Source organism: Rana temporaria, chromosome 12, assembly GCF_905171775.1.
Source record: "Rana temporaria chromosome 12, aRanTem1.1, whole genome shotgun sequence".
NCBI lineage: Eukaryota > Metazoa > Chordata > Amphibia > Anura > Ranidae > Rana > Rana temporaria.
The window spans coordinates 39,243,085-39,244,969 of NC_053500.1; the positions used below are offsets into that span (position 1 = coordinate 39,243,085).

Consider the following 1,885-nt stretch of genomic DNA (forward strand, 5'->3'; position numbering starts at 1 on the left):
ACCCTAATGTCACCTGTCGTTAAGATGATGACGTTTCTAGCAACCAATGACTGCAAAGATGATGGGCGGGGGAGAAGTGAAGAAATCAAGGCAGCCAGCTGCTGATAGGACTCCCCCCTTTGAGGACACGCCCACCGAGTTGATACAAAATTAGTCAGGGGGAAGGCCAGCCTTTTCTAACCAACAAGATGGCGGCGCCCTCGTCGGGGACAAAATCCCGAACATCCATGGTTCGGGGTTGAATTGTTAGAAAACGACCAGGAAGTGACTGTATCAACCCGGAAGCAGCTTTCTTTCTCCTCATAGCCATAGAATATAGAAGTCTCATGTGTATATGTGGAAGTTGTGGTCCGCTGAGATAAAGGTTTTGGCCGCTAGAGGGGGCTGGCGTCTATGTGCAGAGCAGCACTGGAGAAGAATAGTAAGACCGGAGATCAGCAAGCTGCAAGTGAAGTCAGAGTGAGATCTGCTCATCAGAACCCCCATACCGCAGAGATGATTGTAAGTACTAAGTGTGCATGGTAGTTACTGTGTGGCCACTGGGTGCTCAATGTACACCAGATCCCCCACCCTGATCCTCTGTTATGGGGGAGGTGAGATCCAATCAGAATCTCTTATAGACTAAATATACAGCTGTCATTACATTACCAGATGATCCTGCCATGCAGACACTTCCTGTTGTGGATTGTCAATGCTCTGACACTGGTTCTGCCACGTTCACACAGGCTTCTGATAGGGTAAGTGCAGTCCAGAACCCTCCCCCCTCCCAGTACAGTCCTCCCCCCCCCTCCCAGTACAGCCCCCCCCCTCCCATGTACAGTCTTCCCCCCTCCCAGTACAGTCCTCCCCCCCCTCCCAGTACAGGTCACCCCCCCTCCCATGTACAGTCTTCCCCCCTCCCAGTACAGTCTTCCCCCTCCCAGTACAGTCTTCCCCCCTCCCAGTACAGTCTTCCCCCCTCCCAGTACAGTCCTCCCCCTCCCAGTACAGTCTTCCCCCCTCCCAGTACAGTCCTCCCCCCCTCCCAGTACAGTCTTCCCCCCTCCCAGTACAGTCTTCCCCCCTCCCAGTACAGTCCTCCCCCTCCCAAGTACAGTCTCCCCCCCCTCCCAAGTACAGTCTCCCCCCCCTCCCCAGTACAGTCTCCCCCCCCTCCCCAGTACAGTCTCCCCCCCCCCCTCCCAGTACAGTCTTCCCCCCTCCCAGTACAGTCTTCCCCCCCCCTCCCAGTACAGTCTCCCCCCCCCCTCCCAGTACAGTCTCCCCCCCCCTCCCAGTACAGTCTTCCCCCCTCCCAGTACAGTCTTCCCCCCTCCCAGTACAGTCTTCCCCCCTCCCAGTACAGTCTCCCCCCCCTCCCCAGTACAGTCTCCCCCCCCTCCCCAGTACAGTCTCCCCCCCCTCCCCAGTACAGTCTCCCCCCCCTCCCAGTACAGTCTTCCCCCCTCCCAGTACAGTCTTCCCCCCTCCCAGTACAGTCTTCCCCCCCCCCCTCCCAGTACAGTCTCCCCCCCCTCCCAGTACAGTCTTCCCCCCTCCCAGTACAGTCTTCCCCCCTCCCAGTACAGTCTTCCCCCCTCCCAGTACAGTCTTCCCCCCCTCCCAGTACAGTCTTCCCCCCTCCCAGTACAGTCTTCCCCCCTCCCAGTACAGTCCCCCCCCTCCCAGTACAGTCTTCCCCCCTCCCAGTACAGTCTCCCCCCCCCCCTCCCAGTACAGTCTTCCCCCCTCCCAGTACAGTCTTCCCCCCTCCCAGTACAGTCTCCCCCCTCCCAGTACAGTCTTCCCCCCTCCCAGTACAGTCTTCCCCCCTCCCAGTACAGTCTTCCCCCCTCCCAGTACAGTCCTCCCCCCTCCCAGTACAGTCTCCCCCCCCCCCTCTACA

At 58.8% G+C, this 1,885-nt stretch overlaps 1 protein-coding gene across 1 annotated transcript in view; it reads left to right on the plus strand.

Annotated features, from left to right (window-relative positions):
* Positions 1–233: 233 nt before the first annotated feature.
* Positions 234–1,885, plus strand: part of NT5C3B (5'-nucleotidase, cytosolic IIIB) — a 25,219-nt gene continuing 23,567 nt past the window's right edge. The window contains exon 1 of the mRNA XM_040329769.1: positions 234–501. Coding sequence (XP_040185703.1) covers positions 394–501 — 108 coding nt within the window. The 5' untranslated portion in view covers positions 234–393. The remainder of the gene's footprint in view (positions 502–1,885) is intronic.